At 43.0% G+C, this 24,705-nt stretch overlaps 1 protein-coding gene across 1 annotated transcript in view; it reads right to left on the bottom strand.

Moving 5' to 3' along the window:
• Window positions 1–11,928: 11,928 nt before the first annotated feature.
• Window positions 11,929–24,705, bottom strand: part of LOC138738769 (multiple epidermal growth factor-like domains protein 9) — a 210,238-nt gene continuing 197,461 nt past the window's right edge. The window contains exon 6 of the mRNA XM_069889662.1: window positions 11,929–14,416. Coding sequence (XP_069745763.1) covers window positions 13,959–14,416 — 458 coding nt within the window. The 3' untranslated portion in view covers window positions 11,929–13,958. The remainder of the gene's footprint in view (window positions 14,417–24,705) is intronic.

The raw sequence follows: 24,705 nt of genomic DNA, 5'->3' as shown, positions 1-24,705 counted from the left end.
AATCCATGAGCCTTCTGCAGGTACTCCATTTGGGTGTCAGTATTAACCACAAAAGGTTTCATGAAAATTCATGCAAGTCCAATTTCAAGGCAAAGGATTATAAAGAGGCCAGTCCAACATCAGTTGCAGATGATTAGAATAAGGGGAGGAATTTGTTTCCTGGCTCCACTGAAGGTGCACTGGTGTGGGCTCACCATCCCACCGTACACATTGTGGGTGAGCATCTGAAGCATTTACGCCCCTGTGGCTCACAGTTTCCAATACATTCAGTGTTGATAGTCATGGACTAACCTGTGGGACCTGGATGAGACCACAGCTGGAGTTAGGTGCACAGAGTGGGGAAGTGAAGAGACTGAGAGATGGTGGAGGTACTCCAACCCACCCTTAAATACAAATACCTCAGGCTATGGTAATCATGGAGCAGAGAACCCAGGAATGTTGTACTATCAGTACTATTACCTTCTCCATTGAACGCCAAAGTGTGAAGATGACTTTGTTCAGTTTACAGATGGCATGGAAGCACCAGTGCATGCTTTTGTTGTAAAACATTGTGCATTAAGTCCAGTAGCATGAAGAAAAGACTGGAAAGTGTTCCTTGTCTGCATCATTTCAGCCAGGTTCATCAATAAAACTCCACACACTCTGTTCATTCAATGCTGCTGTGAAACCTTTGGGATAATTAAACCACCTGCAGTTTGGCCGAAGTTTATTCAGCCTTGCAATGAATAGGTGCGTGTAGCAAAAATATGGATATGTTGTCAGAATATAGGATGAGATGAAGAATCTGTTTGGATGGAGCCAGAACGACAATCTTGTCCTCTGTCTCAACAAGACCAAGGAGCTGCTGTGGAATTTGGGAAAGGGAACTGAGGGACCACATTGTTGATTGGATGAAGGTGGAGGGGGAGAGTACCTTCAAGTTCTTGGGATTCTACATGTAGAAAATTTCTCCTGGAGGTAATACACCGTAAACCATGAAGACCAACGGGTCTACATTTGAAGAGGTCTGAGATTTGGCATGTTGACCAGCATCATATTGTGACCACAGGAATTGCAGTGGACATGACAAAATAATCACAAAAGGAATTTTTAGAATGAACCAAATGGATTTACTCTTCATAACGCGCGCAACCTTTTAAAAGCCAGAATCACGCGGTCGACACGTGCTGATGTCATCATGCACTGACAGCACATGGCCGGTTCTGTGCCTTCTTGGAGTTGTAGTGCTGCCATAGTGCTGCTATATGCGACCCCCCCCCCCCCCACCCCCAGAACCAGCAGAAGGGTTTGTCTGTCTTTTAGGTTGTCGACCTCTGCAACGGACTATTGGCGGCTGCAATGGGGAAGACTGAACCACATGAGCTGGTTTAAGCCTGTCAATAGTGAAAGATTGTGGCTTCCCTCCAATGTCCAAAATACAGGTCGATCTCATTTGTCTGAGTATCCTATAAGGTGTCTGCAAAGGTTGACCAAGTGTTCCCCTACTGACGAAGACATATTCACAGTTTTTGAAGGCTTCAGGCACAAAGGAAGGGTGTTCTCCATGTGACGATGATGGTATAGGGGTCAATTTTCCTCTGGTCTCCCTTAGCCTGCACAACAATTCCTTAGGATCATTGCTGGAGTTGGAATGGTAGGGGACGAACTCCCCTGGCGCCAGACACGGACTCCGCAGATGAAGCATGGAGGACCTCTTTTGGAGTTGTTCCAATGCCCAGTAATACCCAGGGCAGCTCATCAGCCCAATTCAGGCCCTCTAACTGAGTCATCAAGGCTGACTTGAGGTGTTGATGAAATCATTCCACATCCCATTGGCCTGGGGATGAATTGTTGTACTGAGCAAGCGAGACAAGGCCGTCCACAGCGAGGAAGTTAATTGTGGTCCTCTATCTGAAGTAATATGCACCGGTAAACCAAAACAAAACACCCAGGAACTGAGAAACGCCCAAGCACAAGTGTCTGCAGTAGCATCCACCATAAGCACGGCCTCGGGCCACCGCGTAAACCTGTCTATTACTGTAAAAAGCTAATGGTATCCACTTGAAACAGGAATTGGACCAACAATGTCCACGTGGACATGAGCAAAACGTCGATTAACTGCCTGGAAGGACTGCAGTAATGCATTAGTATGCCACTGAATTTTTTGCTTTTTAGCAGGCAATGCAGGACCTCCCTATTTATGTAATGTCTTCTTTAAGACCATGCCACATGAACCTGTCCAAAACCATACAAGAGGGCAATCTAATCGATGGATGAGAGAAATAATGCACAGAGTGGAATACTCAACGTTTCCATGATGCCAGAACTACTGGGCATGGGTGTCCCGTTGATATATCACAGAGGAGTAGTTTGCCATTAACTGCAAACTGGACATCTTTCAATTGCAGGTTCGTGATTGCAGTCCGATAAGCATTTGTCTCATGGTCATGATCTTGGGCTACGGCCAAAGTTGTGTAGTCAGTACCTTGATTTACAGACGAAACCTTGATTAGAGCAGAGCGGGAAAGTGCATCAGCTACTACATTGTCTTTTAACGAAATATGTAGTATTTTTGTGGATAATTCTGGAATGATAATTGCCATTGTTGTTGCACTGACCAGGGCTCTGCAAACTTGGAAAATGCAAATGTTAAGGCTTTGTGGTTGGTGTACATAGTAAAATCTCTGCCCTCCAAAAAATAATGGAAGTGTAGAATAGACAATGGCCAAAAGCTCCTTATGAAAAGCACTGTATTTCTTCTCTCCTTCACAAAGATGGCAGCTGAAGAATTCTAACGGTTTCCATTGCCTGTTGACATACTGATGAAGTGCACCTCGTACAGCCATTATGGAAGAGTCTGTAGAAAGGGCGAAAAGAGGCTTCATGATGTGAGCTGCTCCCAGAAGAAACCGATGGTAAAAATTTACCATTCCCAGGAATTTCTGCAGGCTTTTAACCATAGCAGGTCTTGAGTATTTGATAATGGCCTTAACATTGGATGGCAGTGGAGTCACACCTTCCTATGCCCCAAGAAATCAATTGTTTCTTGTCCAAAAAAAAACATTTATCTGGATTGATGGTCTGTCCAGTTTCTTAAAGATGAATAAAAAGTGTACAAAAATGTTTCAAATGTTCTTCCTTAGTCCCACTGGCCATTAAAATGTCATTGAGGTAAATTAAGACATTGGTCATATCATTTCTTAAAGAGTCTGTTGAAATGATTGAGCAGCTTTCTTTAATCTAAATGGCATTTGTAAAACTTTGAACAACCCAAACGGGGTAATTATTGCTGTTTTTGGAATGTCCTCTGGCTGTACTGGTACTTGGTGATGACCACACATCAAGTCTATTTTGGAGAAGATCTTCGCCCCATGCAAGTTAGCCAAGAAATCCTGGATATGAGGTATCGGATAATGATTTGGGATGGTGTCGTCATTAAGCCACCTGTAATCTCCACAAGGTCGCCAGCCTACATTGTGTTTCAGGACCATATGTGATGGAGATGCCCAGGGACTGTCGGAACTATGAATTATGCCTAATTCTTGCATCTTGGCAAACTTTTCCTTAGTTAGCGTTGCTTCTCTGGAGGTAGGCCGCACACTTTAGCATGGATAGGAGGGCCATTAGTACAAATGCGATGAGTAACACTGTGCATCACAGTGGAGGCAAAAAATTGTAGAGTAGTAATCTCAGGGAAATCTTCCAACAGCTTGGAAAATTCATCTACTTGTTTACTTAATATTTGAAGGCGCAGAGCAGGGGTATAGGCGTTTGCCAGTGGAATAGTTTGAAAAGTAGTTCCATCTATCAGCCGATACCCTTTTAAGTCGACGAGGAATGAATGAGCCCGAAGAAAATCTGCTTCGAGCAAAGGTCGGGATACTGCAGTTATAATGAATGGCCAAGTGTAGAGATGATTCTCGAACTTGACATTCATCTTCCTGGTGCCAAAGGTCGGAATGTTGGAACTGTTAACTGCTCATAGTTTCAGGTCCAGGGTAGGATGGTGTGTGTAAAAACCGATGGGTGGAAATACACTAACTTCTGAATTTTCACTGGACAACTAGTCCCATACATACAGTAGACTTGCAGGTTTCTCGCCAACCGCTGCAGCCCTTACTGGCGGTCGACCTCAGTGTTTCCTGCAAATGGGCAGGGTGGAAGGCATTTGCAGGAATTTACTCCCCATGGTAATAACACCAGGATGAGGTGTCCACAGGCTGCTTGCTTGCCTTGGGGCATTGCCTGCTTGTAGATAGTGATGTGCTAAGAGCACTAGAGTGTGACATGGGGTCAATATCGGAGGGGTTGGTTGTGCAGACTTCTTTCCTCGCTGTGCATTTTAGCCAGCCATAGAATGTCTGCCTCCACCAATACAGCCCTAAAGTCTTGGATAACAAGAGCCTAATATCATCTAGCATTCACTCTATTTAAAAAAATGCTGCTCGAATAACATATTGGACCTTTCGTCATGTGCCATGAACAGCATTTCGTCCATTAGTCTCCCAACCTATCTTGGCTGCCTTTTCCCTCGGGACGTACCATATACACGTAATAAAAGTGCTTTTAAAGTGTTATACTTGCTGGTATGTGGCGGATCCCATAGGAAGTCACCGACCCTCTGAGCAACGGCCTGTTCCAGGGCACTGACAAGATGGTAATAATGAGTGGTGTCCAACCTGACTTTGCGAAGGTGAAATTATGCTTAAGACTGTTGGAACCATAGTTCAGGCTCAGCTGTCCAGAAGGGTGGAAGCTTCACAGCAACCCTTGCAGCATCCATGTTTGTCCATAAATATGTCACCAATTGAGGCCACTGGAATCACAGTGGACACACAAAAATAATCACACAAGGAATTTCTAGAGTCAACCAAACGGATTTACTTTTCATAACCCGCGCAACCTTTTAAAAGCCAGAATCACGTGCTTGACACGTGCTGACATCATCATGTACTGATGTCACATAGCTGGTTAAATACATTCTGGGAGTTGTAGTGCTGCCATAGTGCTGCTACAATATAGAAAATTTCTTGACTGGTTGCATCGTTGCCTGGTTTGTGAACTTGAGTGTCCAACAACTCAAAAGGCTGCTGGAAATAGCAAACATAGTACGTCATGGACACCAAACCCCATTTACTGTGAACATCTGTGTGAGACACTGCTTCAAGAAGGCAGCTAACATCATAAAGGACCTCCATTTCGCTGGACACAACATCTTCTCACTGCTCCCTTTGGGCAGTGGGTACAGAAGCCTGATGTTCAGCACCTCTAGATTTAAGAGCAGATTATTTTCCGTCAGCTATCAAATTCTTGAACATCCCCAAAATACCCTAACCCTAAACTACTCCTGGACCACTAAGAGATGTCTTCATGACTAAACTAACACCTTTTTTTGCACCAACTGCCTCTGCGAATATTCATTTATCTATCCTTTATATATATTTATGATCTTTTTATGTCTCATGGAATATTGTGGCAATTTAATTTACTGTGTGGCTGCAGCAAGTTGGAATTTCAGTGTCTCTGTACATGCACATTGATAAACTCTCGCATCCTTCCATCAGCTTACAATTTGAGGAATAATGAGGGCAATGAAATGGAGGCGAATGGGAGAGTATGTACAGACTAGCTGGGGGGAACGACTTCATTTAAATGAAATAATTAAAGATGGTTTATTTCAGACTTCAAAGAGAGTGGAATTTGAGGGTAAAATTCCAGTGCTACTATGACCATCTTCAAAGATGCTAAGTCTGGAAGAAAATGCATCGGGCCATCAGACTTCCACTTTTGGACAAATAGCCAAAGTCTCTGGTTTAGCAATGACTGATTACCCTGAGTATAGTCATATGATAGGGAGATTGAAGATTGAACCTGGTGGCTGAATGCTCTGGTTAGAACTGAAGAATAGCCCAATATGCATCTTGCATTTGATCAGACCCTTTCTTCTAGTGTTTAACCATCATTTGCAGTCTGGCTATTTTCATTATTCATTCAAAGATGGCAGCCAATGAATGCCCAGAAATCCCTTTTGTTAGCAGTAGACTGGGGAAGGAATGTTGGCCACGGTGAGAAACTATCCTTGCAGAACTTCTCTCTTAGCATCAGATGGAGCAGACTTGAGCCATCACCTTAGCCCATGCAGCACCGACACTGCACCAATGCCATCTGTGTTGCCAGGCTTGGGGTTTGGGCTCTGACTCAGGTGAGAAGATGGCCACCTAACCCATACACAATCGGACTTAACTGAAGCTATTAACAAAACCATGGGAAGAGAAGCGAGCAGAACCGTGGGCGTGTGCAATGGTCTTTCAGAGTCACGCAGCTCTTTCTCAGGGAGATGGGGGGGGGGGTGGTTCATTGATGTAAGCAGAAACTTTTGTTTTCCACAACCCTACCTGCTTAATTTCTGGCTGTGGGTTAGGACTGTGTCCCTGGCCACGGTTGAAGCTTTGCATAAGCATTGTGTGTGGCGCCATAGCCCTCAAAATGCACTAAGCTTTGTGACGAATCAGGTCATGACCTTGGACTGCATCTGAGGTGATGATATTCGTGGCCTTTCGGACACCGTTTGATTCCTTCATCCTTATGTTTCCGTAGATTCAATACACATATAACGAATGAATGTATTTACATTTTCACCGCAAAGTCTCTCAGTTCAACATTCATTGAAATTAATACATAATTTGAACAGCAATTCCAGTGATTAAATGTTACTTGAACTGATTCTTCGCTGCACTATTTGGTGATGCTTTGACAAGTTGGGAGTCTGGTGACAAAATAGGCCATAACAATCAAGATATTATTTAAACATTGTTTTATTCATTGGTCGTGTTTCAGTATGTTGTAAACTCAAAAAATAGGGGAATACAAAGTATACAAGGTTGGGATTTGTTAACTCCTGTCAATTTATGTGGGTCTCTTTAGTACAAGTTATAGTGCTGTGAAAATATCAGACATTATACATCCATTCCTGATGTCTGATTTTCCTCAGGTTTGTGAATGAAGTGGTAAAATTGTTGGTGCGTTGGGGAGCTGTAAACAAACCCAGTATCTCGCAAAGAAAATATTAGACTTTAACAACTTGATAAATTGAGTGGAAATGTGTGCGTGGTGCCTGAGAATAAAACAAATGACATACACTGGTACCAGTGTAATCACAGTGACACAAGTGTAATCAAGGAGGCACCACTACAATCACACTGAGACCATTGTAACCACACTGACATAAGTGTAACCACTCAGGCACCAGTGTAACTATTCTGGCTTCAGCCTAACCACCGTAACCAGAATAGCTCCAGTATAACCACACTGGCTCCAGTGCAACCACACTAGCTGATATTCCTTTTGATTAGTGAGATTTGGCTTGTGTGTTAACATCTTAATGTCATTTGATGGAAATTTTAAAAGAACAGTTATTAATTAGTATATTTTGTATATATATAGAGATCCTCTAAGATTAAATGATGTGTTCAATCATGAATGTCTATGCAAGAGTGCACCATGCTTATTATAAATTTTAACTTGGTCAAAAGACATTTTGCAGGTTAAATTTTGCAAGATTAATTAGCAGTCTTGGCTGGGTTGTCCTGACACATTGTGTTATTTCACTCCCCCCTGAACAGTGTTGTTCCAAATTGTAGTGGAGAGCTGCCACTTGGAGGACAATGACACTCCACTCCCCAAAGTAAAAACTGGTCACCAATGTCCATGATGCAGAGTTCCTTCCTTTTTCAACCATTCCTTTCTCTCCCACAGACCCTGCTCAATCCGCTATGTTACTCCAGCAGATTGGTTTCTGCTCCTTACCTTTCACTGGGTTTACCCAAAACTGCAGGAATGGATGTGGAATGAATGAATTTGCACCTTTCCTTTAATTAGTGATGTTACTCAAACTGGTCCTTCCTGATTGCCAATGCAACATGGGAAGGAGCTTTAGCTCACCCATAGCCTTCACTGAAACACGGCAAAATTTAGTGTCGCAACATCAGCACAGTTTGCAACTTTTACTCATTTTATACATAAATACAAACACAACATTTAGGGAAAAAAGTATGTACTCAAGTCAATAAACATCTTTAACCTCACACTCTTTTCTAAATACAAGTATTTACAATTTTTTAATATAAAGTTGTCTGATACCAAACAACCAGTTTCCACAAACTATTGTCCATTAAAAGCAAGTGCTGGAACCGTTGTATCTTCCTCAACTGGAAAAGACGGTCCTCTTTTATTGAACAAACTGATGTTATGGCTTTAATGCAAATGAATTGATACTGCAGAGTTGGATGTTTTCAAATCTGAAGACCATGGCATTATAAATGTTAACAGTCAGCAAAATATTAAAACTAAGACTTTGAATGCAATCTTCAACATGTGGCATCAGGCATTGAAACACTGAATAAGGAAGTTAGTACGAAGTACCTTGTGTGTCAAGAATCTGACCATATATTTTGCAATTTCCTGACCAAAATGGCAAGGGGATATTTTTGTGGTCATTTGTGACAGATCTGTAATTAAATTTATTATGATAGATGCTTTTGTCGGACAATGGTGCAAATATTTATGCAGCTGAAGGTCATTCACACTTCTCCGCCATATCTGGAAACAACAGGTCCATCTATAAAAGGGGAACATCACCCCACATCCAAAATAAGCAGAGGGGAAGGAACCAACTACTCACAAATACATCAAAGGAACAATATACCTCTTGAGTGACCTGAGATCTCAGATCCATTAATCCCCCCCACCCCCCGGATCTAATAATCTGCTGTGCACCCACCATCCTGGGAAAGTTGAACACTTGCACTCACAATGGAGGAAGTGGAGATAGCCAGGGGTAGACCAGGGGCTATCGAGAGCGAGGCAGCCTTTGAGACGTTGATGCTAGGGGTAGGCAAAAAGAGGGAAGAGTGCAAAACACAGAATTCCCTTCCTTAAAGTGTATACAATACTGCTTTCCAACAGCCATGGAAGAACGCTTGGAGACAGAAAAATGATAGCAGCAATTTCCAATCAAACCTCTCAAAGTCCAAGATCCTCAGGTTTGATTGAGCTGTTGAGAATAAGTGGAGGTGCATGAATAAAATTAATTCACCTGGATCATGAATGGTCATCTCTTGCTCTGCTTTGGAATTTTGCAATGAGAACTTAGACATAATTTATTCTTCATTACTTCAATCTCAGTGGCTGTCTTGTCAGTGCAGCTTGAAGTGGTGAGAGATCAAAGGCCACAAGACAGAATTTATTGGACCATTGATGGCTCTTCCCTTTAAATGGAATAGCGAGAAGGTGAGGGATTCACAGAACTCAAGAATCTTGTCAGACAGGGTTTGGAAATAGACATTTGTGTAATCCTAAAGATGTTGTCTTGACCCGTGGAGAGATTGACGGTCTTCTTGTCAGAGAGAGCCGAAGAGGGGATTTGATGAGTGTTCAAAACCAGGAGGAGTTTTGCTCAGGAGGAATCCATTCCAGTTTTGGGAGTAAAAAAAAACACAAAGTTGGAGAAACTCAGCAGGTCAAGTAGTGTCCTTTATATAGCAAAGGTAAAAATACATAACCAATGTTTCGGGCTTGAGCCTTCCTTCAAGGTGTGGAAAAATGTCAGCAGGCATCCAAACAAAAAGAGTAGGGGGTGGGGAAGGGGTAGTCACAAGGTAATAGGTGGAGAAGGGAGGGATGGGACAGCAGTGATCAGGGCGAGAAGGGATGGCTGGGTGAAGGGAGGGAGAACTGGAAAGGGGAAGAGAAGGGGAAGAGGGAAGAGGAGAGCAGGTTAGCAGAAACTGAAAAATTAATTGTTAATGGCATCTGGTTGGAGAGTGTCCAGACGGAAAATAAGGTGTTGTTCCTTCAATTTGCAGGTGGTCTTGGTGGGACAGTGCATAAGGCTGTGGACTGACTTGTAAGTGTGGGAGTGGGACACAGAACTGAAATGGTTGGCTACCTGGAGGTCTCTGTCATTATTGCGAAGGTGCTCAGCAAAGTGATCTCCCAATTTGTGCCCAGTGCCCAGTCTCTCCAATGTAGAGAAGGCCACAAAGGGAGCACTGGATGCAGTAAATCAATCCTACGGATATATACAAGTGAAGTATTGCTTCACTTGAAAGGCCTGTTTGGGGTCCTAGACCGAGTTGGTGAGGGAGGAGGTTTGAGCGCAAGTCTTCTACCTCCTGTGGCCACAGGAAAAGGTACCGGGGTGGGGGTGGTGTGATTGGTGGGAAAGGATGAGTGCATGAGAGACTCATGGAGGGAATAATCCCTATGGAAGGTTGAGAAGGGAAGATGTGTCTGGTGGTGGGATCCTGTTATAAGTGCCATAAATTCCAGAGAATAATAATTTGAAGAACACCACCTATTTTACGTCTGGGTATTCCCCAGCCAGATGGCATTAACATCGACCTTTCCGGTTTCCGCTAACCAGCTTCCTCTTACCCCTCCCCCTTTCCAGTTTGCCTCTCTCCCTTCCCTCAGCCATCCCTCCTCACCTTGATCTCTGCTGCCCCCTCCCTCCCTTCTCCACTTATCACCTCCTCCCTTGTGACCACCCCTTCCCCCCGATTCTTTTGTTTGGTGTCTGCTGATATTTTTCCATACCTTGATGAAGGGCTCAAGCCCGAAACGTCGGTTCTGTATTTTTACCGTTGCCATATAAAGGACACTGTTTGATCTGATAAGTTTCTCCAGCTTTGTGTGTTTTAACTTCAACACAGTGTCTGCAGATTTATGTGCTTTACCAGCATCTGAAGGTTCGGTTCACGGAATGAAGGGGCAACAACAGGGGAAACCAAGCATAAGTTGACAAGTTGTGATGACCTGAGATACCTGCCTGAAAGGGAGCTTGGAGCAGATTCTACGGGAAGTGGATAATCACCGGAAGGGCAGAACTCGAGAGTGCTGCAGGAATTGGTGACTCTTCCTCTGAGAACTGGCACAGCCAAATAGCCTCCAGTGTGGTTCTGGACCCAGGGCAGCGCAGAGGGAATGATACTACAAAGTCTTCTGATGTGGTATTGTAGTTAAAAACAAAGAAATGCTGGAGGAACTCAGCAGGTCTCACTAGGCCCTTTCAAGCTGCTGTGTAAAATGAAGCTAACCAGGCAATTTGCCAGGTTAGCGCCCCACTCACATGGCAACTTGAAAGGGTCCCTACATTGTGGTCCAAATCCAACTGGGTTCCTGACCTAGCTCAGAGGTAGTCAGGGAACCCAGTTAAACTTACCTAGGTCATGTCCACCAGCGGCTTGAAAAGGAAAATGGGTGACCTGGTTGTGCCGGTGATGTCAGCGCTTGCATGCGTATGTGACTGGGCTGCATCTACTGAAATGTGCAGTGTTTACATCCTGCTGCTCCTCCAGTGACTGCAACATTCGCCTGACAGCGGTGGTCACAACAGTTGCTTGCTTTGCCAGCATCTGAAGACCGTTCCCGTTTGCAATTTGGACTTCAATTTGTCACTTCCAGTAGTACTTCCAGTAAGTGTGTGGCGCGTCATTCAACACGTCATCGTGGGGGCTGGATCTTCCTTAAGTCGCCAGGTTGGTGATTTAATGGGTCGATCCACCTGCAGTTTAAAAGGTGCTGGAAGCACCTTTGCCCCACTAATTGCACCTGGGTCCCAGGAGGGCTACCCAGGTGCTGCATCTTAAAAGTGCCTATTGTGTCCATAGGAGGTAAAGGAAAGGCCTGAGCCTTTCTTTCAGGCATGAGTTAAAAGCAGGCAAGCACCTGAATTACAAGGCTGAGGAGAAGGAAAGACTGGGCAGGGAGAGGAGAACAGGCCAACAGATAAAAGGTGGTGATGGGGCATGGATGGGAGGACAGGAGAGGAAAGGTGAGGGTTGATTCGTGGAGGGCTCACCGTTCCTCTCCCCTGTCCTCCCATCCATGCCCCAACATCACCTTTTATCTGTTGGTCTGTTCTCCTCTCCCTGCCTTTTAATTCAGATACCTGCCTGATTTTTATTCAGACTTTGGAGAAGATCTCAGGCCCAAGACACCGGTTATAAATCTTTACCCCGTATGGACGCTGCGAGACCTGCCGAGGTCCCCCAGCATTTCTGTATTTTTACTAAGAACTTGGGCCACAGGTCCTCTGTGCAATGGACCCATGATGGCCTGATACCACACATGGTTAATGACAGAACAAGGACCAGAGAGGCTTAGCTGCACTTTGAGAGGGACAGAAGACCACAGCTGTGACGTGGATCCCGCAGGTTCTGAAACTGATTTAGAATTATATTCAATGAATGGATTACAATCTGGTTCAATGGATGCAGCCAAACCACCATGGGAAAAAATATCTTTAAAAGCAAAACATGGAATACATTAGACCAGTGGTTTTCAAACTGCCCCCCTAAACTCACATTCCATCTTAAGCAATCCCCATGCCATAAGTGCTCTGAGATTGGGAAGGGATTGCTTAAGGTGGTATATGAATGGGCTGTTACTGAAATGGTTTGACTGAGAAAAATTGTCATTGCCCATTTCCTTTGGAGTTATGAAACCGTGCACATAACGAGTCAATTAGGTACAGTTAAAACAGTGGTTTTCAAACCTTTTTCTTCCCATTCACATACCACCTTAAGCAATCCCTTACTAATTAGAGAGCACCTATGGCATGGGGATGCTTAAGGTGGAATGTGAGTTGGGGGGTGGGGGGGAGGACAGTTTGAAAACCACTACACTAGACAATGGCAACACTAAACATTAAAGAGATCACTGAGTGATCAGTGCGTGTCACAGCTATAACCTTTAAGTGTGCAGGACCGCTGATCAAGAGGGTGATCAGAACTCCATGCTGTGATGTCAGCAAATAAAGACCATCAATGCTTTTAGTCCCAGCAGAAGTAATGTAGCTCACAATCATGGAATATGGGATCCCAAGAAAATGCACAATGCAGTAGGAAATGTGAAAAATTCAATTTACCATGATATCCTCCGCAGTGAAGTGGCAAGGATGAGTTCATGGGAATGTATGAAAGTTGAAAAGTGGGACACAACCCTGCAACATCCAGTTTTTGAGGGGCAAGGCCAGGGTTACCAATGGCATCTCAATGACTGCATCCCCCTAGTGAGTAACTTCTGGACAGAGTGTTGATGAAGGTTTTCCTTCATATGATAAATTCAAGAAATTTTCTTGGTGCTTTTTTTTTGCAGCAATTTACAGTTGCACCTGAGCATTCTGTGCCCCATCTGTGCTTACATTTCTCAAGTAGTGGGCCATTTAAGGCGTTAGCTTATTATCAGTATTCTTGGATTGTGACTCAACCAGAGTTTACAGTAGGTGGGCAGTTGGATGCCGTTACTCACCAGACTGAGCCATTTAAAGCATCCACTGCCCAGTATTTACAGTGACATCACGCCCCAGCCCTCCCAAGATCTAACATCAATTGTCACCACTGTGATAGGTGGCTGGAGTCCAAGATCCTTCTTGTGAACCAATAGCAGTCCAATGCATTCAATACTGGAAGCACATTGGCCCTGACACAATTATTGCCATTTTCCCTTAACAACCAATGGAAACTGTAGTTTACAAACAAGAATCCAAGAGCTCTCATTGTGTGAAATCTTTTCCCTCAATGAACATTCCAGTCATTGTTTTTTATAAAATTATTTAGCCCAGCTTACAGGAGCAGAAGTCTTTCCAATTGCATTGTAATGCACCATATTTGTCTGTTGCTTCAGCAAGGGAACATCCTTTAACTAATCATCTACTCCACAAGTTGGGGTGGGGGGGGTGGGTGGGGGGTTCATCAATGCATTTTAACTTTGTACAAAAATAGAAACTCATTTGGGGTGTTTTACAGTGGTGATCAGAGTAACTCAATCCATCTGCTGCGGGCATCTCAAACATCACTCAGCTCAACGAATCCTCACACTGTGTCGGATGCACCTGCATCCTACTCACTTTACCCAATGTTGGCGGTGCAATGTTGATGGCGTGCAGTCCCTTCTCCAATCCTGTTTTTTAAATTAATTTATATCTTGTACGAGTTCATTGGTGCTGAAAGAGTCAGCTGTCCGTTTGGAACCACTTCATTCCCATCATCCTCCAGTAGGCCAGAAACATCAGCATTGGGGATGCTGTCATGGTAACTGCTGAAACTGATGTTATCTTCCTTCAGCTCGATCGTCCAGAATGGAGCGTTCAGCTTGCGGTTTTGGTACTCTCGGTAAATGTAGACAGCTGCCACAAAGCCCATGAGGAGGACTACCACCGCAATAATGACCACCAGTACTACGATGTTGAAACGGGTCCATGAAATCTCTGGGGCGACCGGGGTGGCTGTGCTCACTCTGTTCTGGGAGGTGCTCAGCACCGTTGACAGCAGTGTCTGATCGCTGGTGCTCTCCCCACTGGTTGTGGCTGAGGTGACTGTGGGGGTGCTGCTGGTACTCAGCTCCGTAGAGGTTGCGGGCAGCGCCGTGGTTACCTCTGTGGTGGCCAAGAAGAAACAGGAAATGGTTACTGAATACCACCAAAGGACATCATCCAATTCAATCAAAGGTAGGTCACATACATAACAGCAGCAAACATTTTTTTTGAAAACTGCAGATTTTAAAATGTTAAATAATAACTGAAAATTCAGGAAATACTCAGTAGGTGAGACAGTGTCTGTGGTAAGAGGAACAGTATTAATGTTTCAGATTGGAAACTTTCCAGAAGAATATCACCCAGGAAGAGCCTTGAACCTGGAACAGGAATTCTCATCAGCTTTATGAGGGTCTGCTTTGAAATATTATTCTGACATCTCTGTGATAAGAAGCTGCCTTGCTCTGAAGATACAGCAGAAGATATTGTGGCTACTTTGACTGGTGTGGAGCAGTTATGAGTCACAAATTACACTGGACAACAAAGATTTTACTTGTTGGACACTTTTAGGTATATCTTATGGATTTTGGCCTGCAGATCACGAAAATCACCTTAAAATTTCCTATCAGCGTTAGATATAACCCATTTTTGTGATTCCCTGTCATATTTTAAGTCCACCTGAAGCTTACAAAACCAAGAAATGCAACGTGTTGTTGAAAATTCATTTTCTGCATCCGAACTTGGACTTGTTCCCCTGCTGATCTTGGTGCCGTCAGTGACAAACATGGTGAAAGGTTTCACCAGGACATTGTGACCATAGAAAACCGTTATCAGGGCAACTGGAATCCATCATATTGTTGCACACCGACACGAGAGGCTTCAGATACTGAGTTCAAATGAAAATCAGTGGCAACGCATTTTTAGGTCAGTTGAAATAACGCAATGAGTCAGCATCATTATGCGATTAAACATGCTAAATTTAATAAAAGTTAAGTTAAGGTCTCTCCAACTGCCCACGTGATACAACATATCTGAAATTATCTTTGTGTTCAGCTTGAAATTGTCTATCATAACCCCCAATTTTTTTTTCAGGAAGCAAACCTTTTGAAAAAATTTGTGGATGAGTGTAATAAGCTGGTAATTGCACCAGCTTCTCCCGTGGTGGGTGGGGGGTGGGGGCGGGTGGGAAGAATGGTGACAACTTCACAGACGTGCCCATCCCTTAATAACCAAATCATGAGGGACTGGGACATTCCATATCAGCAGGTCCAGCATGAAATATAATTTGTCGTCAAGTGTTTTTTATCATCTGATGTCATAACGAGACAGCAACTCCAGTCCTCACTGCAAAACATGCAAACACACAACCACAAATATAAACAAACCACGTGCAGGGACATACAAGCAAACAAATAAATAAATAATGTTTCAAGAATATGGAGTCTCGGAGGGTTAGTGTGAGCTGTTCCTTTGGTGGTTCATCGTTCTCACTGCCTGTGGAAAGAAGCTGTTCCTCAACCTGATGGCGCTGGCTCTGATCCTCCTCTATCTCTTCCCCGACAAACTTGTGTGCGGGGTGGAAGGACTTTGTGTGCCCTCTTCAGTCAACGATCCCGAGAGATAATATCGATGGGGAGGGGGAGGAAGGAGACCCCAGTGGTCCTCTCTGTCACTCTTATGGTCCTGTGGATTGAGCTCCAATCCATTTCTCTGAAGCAACCGTACTAGACTGTGATGCAGTCCGGCAGGGTGCTCTCTAAAGAGCTCCTTTAGAAAGTTGACAGGATGGTGGCTGGTAGCCTTGCCCACCTCAGTCTTTTCAGGTATTGCACCTTCCTGAAAAGTGAGGAGTCAAGAGCTGTGTATTTAACATCAGAACTTTCACCACAACCTAATTACAATCATGTCCTTCATGTGTTTCACCTGGAACTGGTGAAAAAGCATGCCTTTAAGAGACATAAATAACCATCACCTCACTTTCACTCTCACTGGTCCTACAACACTAACCATCACTAAAGTGCCCATTTGCTTGCTAATACTGTTCCTGAAATACTCTGGCATTTGTACCAATCCTCTCCACTATCAGATCAAGCAGTCAGCAAATTATCCCATATACTGTGAGCTTCCAGAACCACTCTTATAACTAATGGATGGCCATTTCAAAGCAGGATATGTAATAAAGCAATTCATTATCATCAGATGGAAGAAGTGAAATAGTGCTGTCAGCAAGTTCGATACTAACATGAATTATCTGCAAAGTACCTAGAGCCAGTGTGGGGCTAAAGAACTGAGTCTTTCTGTGAGGGTTGGACCTGCAGGCTCTATCAATACCTGTTTATTGCAACAAATCATCATGGGTGAGACTGGGGATCTTTAAGCTAGGCCACATTCCAAAATTATGTCATTACTGCCAAGGTTAAGAGAAAAAATACATTCAGAACCTTGTCCTGTGAAGAACAGCTAATTACCGTGGTCATTTAGCAATTCAAGCATTCATTAAAAATACTTTGCTATTATCTTAAATAGAAACTCAATAGATAGATGGGATATTAATTTTGCATTGTCTGGGGTGAATTTGTTATGATTCCTGGCATTCCACTGCATAAAATCAAAATCGTTACCTACATAAAATCACTCAGTGTCCTCTGATCTGTTAAAGTTGTGACAGATTATGTTACATTTTACATTGTATAATAGTTATGTTTTATAGGAGATAAATTATGGCAGGTTTTTTTTTAGTGTAGGTCACATACAAACACTTCTAAACAGGTCTCATTTAAAATGTCAGAGCTCTGCTCAAGCCAGACAGTCCAGGCTCCAAGTGTCTATAAGGACTTCACAAGTAGGTGTTAATTGGACATGCTGTGGAGTAATAGATTATTGTTTTGGAAAGCAACAGATGAATGAACTTGGAAGATTAGGTATGGAGCCACAGTCTGTCTGAGTGCAGTTGGCTGTTCTAAGAGGGTCATGTGGTTTTCTCTGAGTGAGAGAGAGAATTGAGTTCTACAGTTCAGCAGCAGCAGCTGGGACTGGAACAGGACAAGCTGGTTAAACTTGTGGAAAACCCCATTTTGAAGATGAGTTGTGGGGGCGTGGCAAAATGGCGTAGGGAACAGACGTGCCTTCCAGACCTCTCCTGACTCAGATTTATTGTTTTGTCTTTAAGTGCCCGTTAAAGTTCTTTTAAAAGTTTATAAATAATAAGAGGTGCTGAATTAATACCTAATGGTTTATATGCAAAAAAAAAGGTAAAAGAAAACATCAACAGACTGTTAAAAAACTACATTTTCCGAAATTATCTGAGCCTACTTGTTTACAAGAAGCCAGGACTCAACGTAGAATGGATCCAGAAGAAGACGTACAGAATTTGGCATTGAAACTCCGTTTTGAACCGGTTTGCCAGAAGGCATAGAAGGACCAGATCCAAGAAAATTTTTTACTGAATGGATTCCACGAGTGTTAGGACAGGATAAATTCCCTGAAAGTTTAATACTGGAACGTGCTCATACAGTTTTAAGAAGAAAATCTTTTTCAGGACAGAATCCAAGACCTGTTCTGATCCGTTGTTTAAACTATTGTGACAGAGAGACAATTTTACATACGGCTATTAGAAATGCCCAGAAAAATAGATCTCCTTTGATGGTTCAGAATAATCCTGTTTTCTTCTATCAAGATTTGAGTCAAGAAATTATGTTTCAACGACACAAATTTAATTCTGTGAAAGAACTGTTGTGGAAAAAAAGACATAAGGCAACATTCAGGTATCCTGTGGTACTGAAGATTTTTCAGGATGGAAATCAGCCAAAGTTCTTTGACAATCCTAAAGAGGCTATGGACTTTGCTCAGTCTCTACCAATCATGCAGTTTCAGGAACGATGTAGTCCTTCAAGGTCTCCAAAGAGAGTAGAGATGTAAGGTGGGATCCAGATTTTTTTTTAAAGAAATGGAAGCAATGGTGGCCGAAGTGGTAACGTTGATTTAAAAAAATAAATCTTTTATTTTTTTTTGAGAAGAGTTTAAATAATGATGATAGTTTAATGAAATGGGAGTTGGGAGAGGGAACTGGGTGGGCACTAGTTTCCAGAAGTCATCAGCTACCTGTGAGTTATCTCACACCCAATATTTTGGGGGAGTTACCGCTTTGGGCGGTTTAAACAGGAGGAGGTAGTCGTGACCTCCGACCTGTTTTTTTTTCTTTTTAATTTTCGGGTTAAGAAGTGAAGGTTTTTTAAATTATTTTTTTTAAAATAAATAATTTTTTTTAACTCTTTTTGTTTTCTGATTGTAATTGAGAGGGAATTAGGAGGTTTTTTTTCTCTCCTTTTTTTTCTCTTTTTTTGGGGGGGGTTTTTTCTCTTTTTTCTCTCTTTTTTAAGAGGATGATGTCACAGAAGATAATAAGTCAGAAATTGAGGATGTTGAATTAGATGAAGAGGAAGATGAGGGGAAAGGCGATAAGAAGAAAAAGAAAACCAAGTACAAATACATTGAGGGAGAAGAGTTGAATAAAATTAAGTTAATTTCGATAGAGAATTTTGAAGATGTTATAAATGAAGAATATGGAGAATTTTATAAGAGTTTGAACTTTTTTTTCTTTTTTTTCCTTTTTTTATATAAGGGGAGGGGAAGGGAATAAAAAGTTTATCTGATTGTTTTTCTAAGGGATGTTTTTGTTCTCTCGATAAATTATAAAGGAAACTTGGTATTAATGGAAATTCTGTATTTATGTATTATTAATTATGATTTTTTGTATAACAGATATGTGGTTGATATATGATTTTAATATTTGAACTTAGTTTTAAAGTGGATTTCATTTGTTAAATACATGTATTATGTTTGATTTAAATATATGTTTAAGGGTATTATTTTAGTATTGATATTTTTTGTTGTTACTAATTTTTTTTGTTGTTAAGTTTTATCCTTTTTTTTGTAAGTGGGGTTTTTTCTATTTTATTTACAACATTGTTAATTAATTCTTCACTCTTTATTTTGGGGGGGAGGGTTGGACTAATTTTACATTAGACGATTAATGTTCTGTTATAATTATTGGGGGGGTTAATTTGTGTAGTTTAATGATGTAGTATTCTAATTTTTATTATCTTATTTTTTATTATTTCTTTAAATGTAATTTTTATTTTATTCATGTCATAAAATTTTAAATAAAGTTTAAAAAAAAAGATGAGTTGTGAGTTCTTAGTTCAGCCTGGTCAAAGCCCTTGTGGTCCATACAAAAGGCAAGGATTGGCTGCATAATGTTTCACTTGAAATAAGGGGAACAAAAAGGAACTCTGTGGTGACCTGAAAGAAAGAGGTTATCATTTGGAAAACCCTGATGAGTCAAATTTATTTAGCAAGACACTGAAGGAATCAGTTGTAGGTGCCAAATCTCTCTGAAAACTGACAAGAACCTTTCTGAGCGGTAATGATTTACCTTTCAAGCACCAAAGCCTAGTGAAATTCATAAATGTTAAATACTGTGCACAGTATAAGAATTGCCTGCAACCAGTGAACATGGAGGAGTGAGAAGTGAGGTTGGATTGTGAATCAAAGAACTTCTCTGAACTTACACACACATTACATACACGTGCGATTAGAATTAGAAGGGCGTTAAGTTAGGTTAAGTTAATAGTAATAAGCTAAAGTTTGATCCTTTTTTCATGTTTAAAGATTATTAAAAGCAACTTTTGTTTAAGTAACCATTTGTCTTGGTGAATTTCTATTGTTGCTGGGTTTTGGAGTCCTCTGGGCTCATAACAAAGTACAGTGAAACACTGTTATAACGCGATCACTGGGGCGCATAAAATCTCATGGCGACAAAAGTGGGGTCGCGCTAATTTGGGGTTTCAATAAAACATTGTTGTTACAGTTGAAATTAAAACACACATTAATTTTTAGTACACCAGAAATGCCAATTATGCAGACAGGAAACAAATAAAGCGTGTGATGCTAAACACTCACAGCTTAATGCTGCTCAGCAGCAAGTTTAAACATGTTTCGAAGTAGCAAGAACTACATTCATGGAGAGAGCACTTACAACTCTGCTCCATAGTCAGACAGAGTAACAAGTGGCAGGCAGGTGAACTCAATCCTCGCTGGGCTGAGACACTTTTGCGTTGTAGTGTTTTGAATCTCCTGCAATGCGAGGAAACACTTACCTTACCCTGCCAGGAACCCAATGTCCCCGCTTCTGCCGGGGGCCCAACGCCTGAATCCAATGGCTCAGCGCATTATATCTGAATTTGCAATAAATCAGGGCGCGTAAAATTGAGGTTTCACTGTACACTATTACATTTATTAATCAGCTCAAATTCAGACTATTGAATACAACATAAGGCATACATCAGGATGCTCTTTATCGACTACAGTTCAGCATTCAACACCATCATCTCCGCAAAAGTGATCTGCAAACTCCAAGGCCTGGGTCTCAACACCTCACTGTAATTGGATCATGGATTTCCTCACCTCAAGACCATAATCGGTGAGGGTTGGTAAGAACAGCAACTCCACAATCTCCATCAGCACCGAAGAACCACAGGGCCGTGTTCTTAGCTCCCTGCTCTACTCACTTTACACCTATAACTGTGTGGCTCAATACAAAATCAACACCATCTACAAACTTGCTGATGACACTGTTACGGGCCCAGAGGACCCCAAAACCCAGCAGCAATAGAAATTCACCAAGACAGATGGTTACTTAAACAAAAGTTACTTTTAATTATTTTAAACATAAAAACAGGATCAAACTTTAGTTTATTACTATTAACTTAACCCCCTTCTAATTCTAAGCACAAGTGTATGTGTTCAAAAAAAGTTCTTTGATTCACAGTCCAATCTCACTTCTCACTCCTCCAAGATGACCGGTATCAGGCAATCCTTATACTGTGCTCTGAATTTAACATTTATAAAGTTCACCAGGCTTTGGTGCTTGAAAGGTAAATGGTTACCGCTCAGGAAGGTTCTTGTCAGCTTTCAGAGAGATGTGATGATTGTTGGACATCCACAACTGATTCCTTTAGATCAGTCACTTCAGTGTCTTGCTGTAGAAACTTGGCCCATCAGGGTTTTCCGGATGATAACCTCTTTCTTTCACGTCTTGGAGGACGAGGAGGCAAGGTTACAAGGGAAAAGGCATGATGCAGATCGAAGAATGTGGCCAGGAGTCAGGATGGAACAGTCCCACAGAAATGCAGAAACAGGAGGAGAACGTGTCTGGTAGTGGAAGCTTATTGAAGACAGTAGAAAGTACAGAGGGTAATCTGTTGAATGTGGAACCTGAATTGGTAGAAGGTGAAGGCAAAGCAAATTCCATCCCTAGTGAGAATGGAGGTACAGGAAATAGACACATGTTGAGAGGCCGATCAACAACAGGAGATGGAAATCCACAGTCAACGTAATTTTAAAGAAACCAACATGAAAAATGTTGTCTTCAAAGTGGTTAAGTTGGAGATGGAGAAACAGAGAATGGAACCAGGTCTGTACAGGAAGCAGGGTGGAGGAAAAATTGCCAAGACAGTTGAGGCAGTCTGTCAGCTTTGGATGCATAGTGGTCACCTGAGATGGTGTTATTTGTATTTGTAGGATTATCCTACAGGTTGGACAGTAAACTGCTTCCAACAAAGGAATTTCCATGTGCTTACACCTGGAGAGTCATCTGACCAGGCAGGTCGTAAGTTATTTCCCCATGCCAGTCATGGTTAGATCTACCCATAGGAGAAGCTGCCATGCAATTGGTTCTTCTAGGTCATGTGGTCACATATGGACTGGCTCCTTGTTGTGGGCACAGGTGATGCTGGAACACCAACTCTTATCATATTTGATCCAGGTTGGGAGCTGTGGGTATTGCTGGAGAACAAGTTGTGAGGTGTATGCTGGTACAGAGTTGGGGCAATTTGTGGTATGCATGACTATCGTGTCTCACTAAAGATTTGCACCTTTTAGTTACTCAGTGTAATTGCCTGTGGATGGTGGATACTACTTTTTTAACCCTTGTTTAGTTAAGTGGGAAACTGTGGCTGTGGGTGGTGGATACTGCTTGTTTAAATCTTGTTTAGTTAAGTGGGAGACCGTGCCCGTGGGTGGTGGATACTGCCTGTTTAACCCTTGTTTAGTTAAGTGGGAGACTGTGCCCGTGGGTGGTCGATACTGCCTGTTTAACCCTTGTTTAGTTAAGTGGGAGACCGTGCCCGTGGGTGGTGGATACTGCTTATTTAACCCTTATTTAGTTAAGTGGGAGACTGTGCCCGTGGATGGTAGATACTGCTTGTTTAACCCTCGTTTAGTTAAGTGGGAAACTGTGGCCCGTGGGTGGTGGATACTGCTTGTTTAACCATCGTTTAGTAAAGTGGAAGACCATGTCCGTGGGTGGTGGATACTGCTTGTTTAACCCTCATTTAGTTAAGTGGGAGACCGTGCCCGTGGGTGGTAGATACTGCTTGTTTAACCCTCGTTTAGTTAGTGGAAGACTGTGCCCGTGGGTGGTGGATACTGCTTGTTTAACCCTCGTTTAGTTAAGTGGAAGACCGTGCCCGTGGGTGGTGGATACTGCTTGTTTAACCCTTGTTTAGTTAAGTGGGAGACTGTGCCCGTGGGTGGTGGATACTGCTTGTTTAACTCTCGTTTAGTTAAGTGGAAGACCGTGCCTGTGGGTGGTGGATACTGCTTGTTTAACCCTCGTTTAGTTAAGTGGGAGACCGTGCCCGTGGGTGGTGGATACTGCTTGTTTAACCCTCTTTTTCTAATTGGGAGTTGTGATTTATCAGGTGGTGCGATCATCAATGATTAATCTGATGTGTATGATTTGTGTGTAGTTGCATTATCTTTGTGTGTGTTTCCTATTGTGAATTCCCATGAGTGTAAATAAAGACCGAGAATATGTCGCCGAGAATATTCTCCCAGAATCACAGTGCGGCTTTCGCGCAAACAGAGGAACCACTGACATGGTCTTTGCCCTCAGACAGCTCCAAGAAAAGTGCAGAGAACAAAACAAAGGACTCTACATCACCTTTGTTGACCTCACCAAAGCCTTCGACACCGTGAGCAGGAAAGGGCTTTGGCAAATACTAGAGCGCATCGGATGTCCCCCAAAGTTCCTCAACATGATTATCCAACTGCACGAAAACCATCAAGGTCGGGTCAGATACAGAAATGAGCTCTCTGAACCCTTCTCCATTAACAATGGCGTGAAGCAAGGCTGTGTTCTCGCACCAACCCTCTTTTCAATCTTCTTCAGCATGATGCTGAACCAAGCCATGAAAGACCCCAACAATGAAGACGCTGTTTACATCCGGTACCGCACGGATGGCAGTCTCTTCAATCTGAGGCGCCTGCAAGCTCACACCAAGACACAAGAGAAACTTGTCCGTGGAACTACTCTTTGCAGATGATGCCGCTTTAGTTGCCCATTCAGAGCCAGCTCTTCAGCGCTTGACGTCCTGCTTTGCGGAAACTGCCAAAATGTTTGGCCTGGAAGTCAGCCTGAAGAAAACTGAGGTCCTCCATCAGCCAGCTCCCCACCATGACTACCAGCCCCCCCACATCTCCATCGGGCACACAAAACTCAAAACGGTCAACCAGTTTACCTATCTCGGCTGCACCATTTCATCAGATGCAAGGATCGACAATGAGATAGACAACAGACTCGCCAAGGCAAATAGCGCCTTTGGAAGACTACACAAAAGAGTCTGGAAAAACAACCAACTGAAAAACCTCACAAAGATAAGCGTATACAGAGCCGTTGTCATACCCACACTCCTGTTCGGCTCCAAATCATGGGTCCTCTACCGGCACCACCTACGGCTCCTAGAACGCTTCCACCAGCGTTGTCTCCGCTCCATCCTCAACATCCATTGGAGCGCTTACACCCCTAACGTCGAAGTACTCGAGATGGCAGAGGTCGACAGCATCGAGTCCACGCTGCTGAAGATCCAGCTGCGCTGGATGGGTCACGTCTCCAGAATGGAGGACCATCGCCTTCCCAAGATCGTGTTATATGGCGAGCTCTCCACTGGCCACCGTGACAGAGGTGCACCAAAGAAAAGGTACAAGGACTGCCTAAAGAAATCTCTTGGTGCCTGCCACATTGACCACCGCCAGTGGGCTGATAACGCCTCAAACCGTGCATCTTGGCGCCTCACAGTTTGGCGGGCAGCAACCTCCTTTGAAGAAGACCGCAGAGCCCACCTCACTGACAAAAGGCAAAGGAGGAAAAACCCAACACCCAACCCCAACCAACCAATTTTCCCTTGCAACCGCTGCAATCGTGTCTGCCTGTCCCGCATCGGACTTGTCAGCCACAAACGAGCCTGCAGCTGACGTGGACTTTTTACCCCCTCCATAAATCTTCGTCCGCGAAGCCAAGCCAAAGAAATAAAGACCACTGTTTGTTAATAAGCTGTGACCAGGACTCAGAA

Source organism: Narcine bancroftii, chromosome 1 (genome assembly GCF_036971445.1).
Source record: "Narcine bancroftii isolate sNarBan1 chromosome 1, sNarBan1.hap1, whole genome shotgun sequence".
In the NCBI taxonomy this organism is placed as follows: domain Eukaryota; kingdom Metazoa; phylum Chordata; class Chondrichthyes; order Torpediniformes; family Narcinidae; genus Narcine; species Narcine bancroftii.
The sequence above is the reverse complement of the archived record's forward strand: the minus strand, read 5'-3'. Positions and strand labels throughout refer to the sequence as shown.